General features: G+C 38.0%; 1 protein-coding gene across 1 annotated transcript; it reads right to left on the reverse strand.

Moving 5' to 3' along the window:
• Positions 1–494: 494 nt before the first annotated feature.
• Positions 495–1371, reverse strand: LOC116132489 (ribulose bisphosphate carboxylase/oxygenase activase 1, chloroplastic-like; the record flags this gene model as incomplete). The annotated part of the gene is made up of 3 exons (XM_031418156.1): positions 495–654; positions 794–1075; positions 1155–1371. Coding segments are annotated over 3 exons (615 nt in total), but the record flags the coding sequence as incomplete, so codon positions are not given.
• Between the last annotated feature and the right edge of the window lies 1 nt (position 1372).

Below are 1372 nucleotides of genomic sequence, written 5' to 3' on the forward strand. Positions count from 1 at the left end.
AGGAGGTTACGTACGGAGATGGATTTAGATATGATGTTTGCATTAGTTTCCAGAATTTGTACATATCATTTTGTGCTTAAAAAAAAATTCACTTCTTCTTCATTAATATAATTTTTGTCTTATTAAAATAGGGTGTTTAGAGAAAATTGGAGGTATATAATCCCACATTTTATAATCTTTTTTTATCTATATTTAAGGTTAAATGTTGTAAATAACCAAAAAAAAAAAAATATATATTGAAGTGGGACTAATGAAATCATTTTGTTTAGTTTAAAAGCAAAGAGATCCAATCCAACCAAGCCCAGTAGTGCTCTGTCAACTTGACTATTGATCAAGAAGAAAAATCAAAATTAAAAGGCAAAGTACACAAGTTAATGTTGATGGTAAGAAGAAAGCACTTTTCAAGATGTAATTACAACACAAAACTAGAGGTTCCCAATCAACTAAAAGGAAAAAAAGGAAACAAAATAGTAATTATTCAATATCTCACAATTCTTAATAAGCGCTTCTCCTTCCGCCACAATCCCTAGAAAAAGGCCTAGAATTGATAATGGCAACTTCCATCATCACTTCTTGCAGTTGGATCAAAGTTGTCTGCATTTGGATCAGTACATCCTTCAGGAACTGGAATACTCATTTGCTGGGCTGCTTGGCCTGCACAATTCAATAACAAATAACAGTCAATTTCTACTCTTAGTATCATTTTAATCTACTGAGTTTCGATCAAGTTTGTAAGAAATTTTTTATAAATGCAAACCTCCCATCAAGGCCTCTAGCTAGGATGGGAGCTAACCATAGAAAGAGCCACTCTTGATAGCATCATCATTGGCTTCACCAAGAGCAGCCTCGCTCAAATACTTGTCAGCCAATTGGACTCTCTTCACATTCTCTTGCTCTTGGACAAGCATGTTTCCATACTCCATGAGCTTCTCAATGGTCATCTTTGGCTGGTCAAATGTTGGTGGTCCGTCCTTTGAGTTCACAAGCCTCTTCCCAATGCCCTCAACACCAATTCCGGAAATCCAGTTTCTCACTTCATCGTCGTAAACTCTGGCCCTCAGGGCACCGAAGAAATCTGCACAAGTACAGGTAATTGTCATAAGTTTTCTCGGAAAAAAAATTGTAGTTTTAACATAGGAAAGTAGATAAATTACCAATGGATTGTCCGGGGAAGGAGTCAACAAGCTTGACAAGGTCATCTTCAGCAACATTGTCAGTCCTGAAGATACCCTTGCAGACACCAATACGGTCTTCCCTGGTGGGTGCCCAGTAGAATTTCTCCATACGACCGTCACGGATGAGGGGAGCATACAATGTGGAGAAATCGTTACCGGTGACGATGATGGGGACACGGGGGTTTTCCTCCTTGTTG

This window comes from Pistacia vera, unplaced genomic scaffold (assembly GCF_008641045.1).
Source record: "Pistacia vera cultivar Batoury unplaced genomic scaffold, PisVer_v2 Contig254, whole genome shotgun sequence".
Classification (NCBI taxonomy): domain Eukaryota; kingdom Viridiplantae; phylum Streptophyta; class Magnoliopsida; order Sapindales; family Anacardiaceae; genus Pistacia; species Pistacia vera.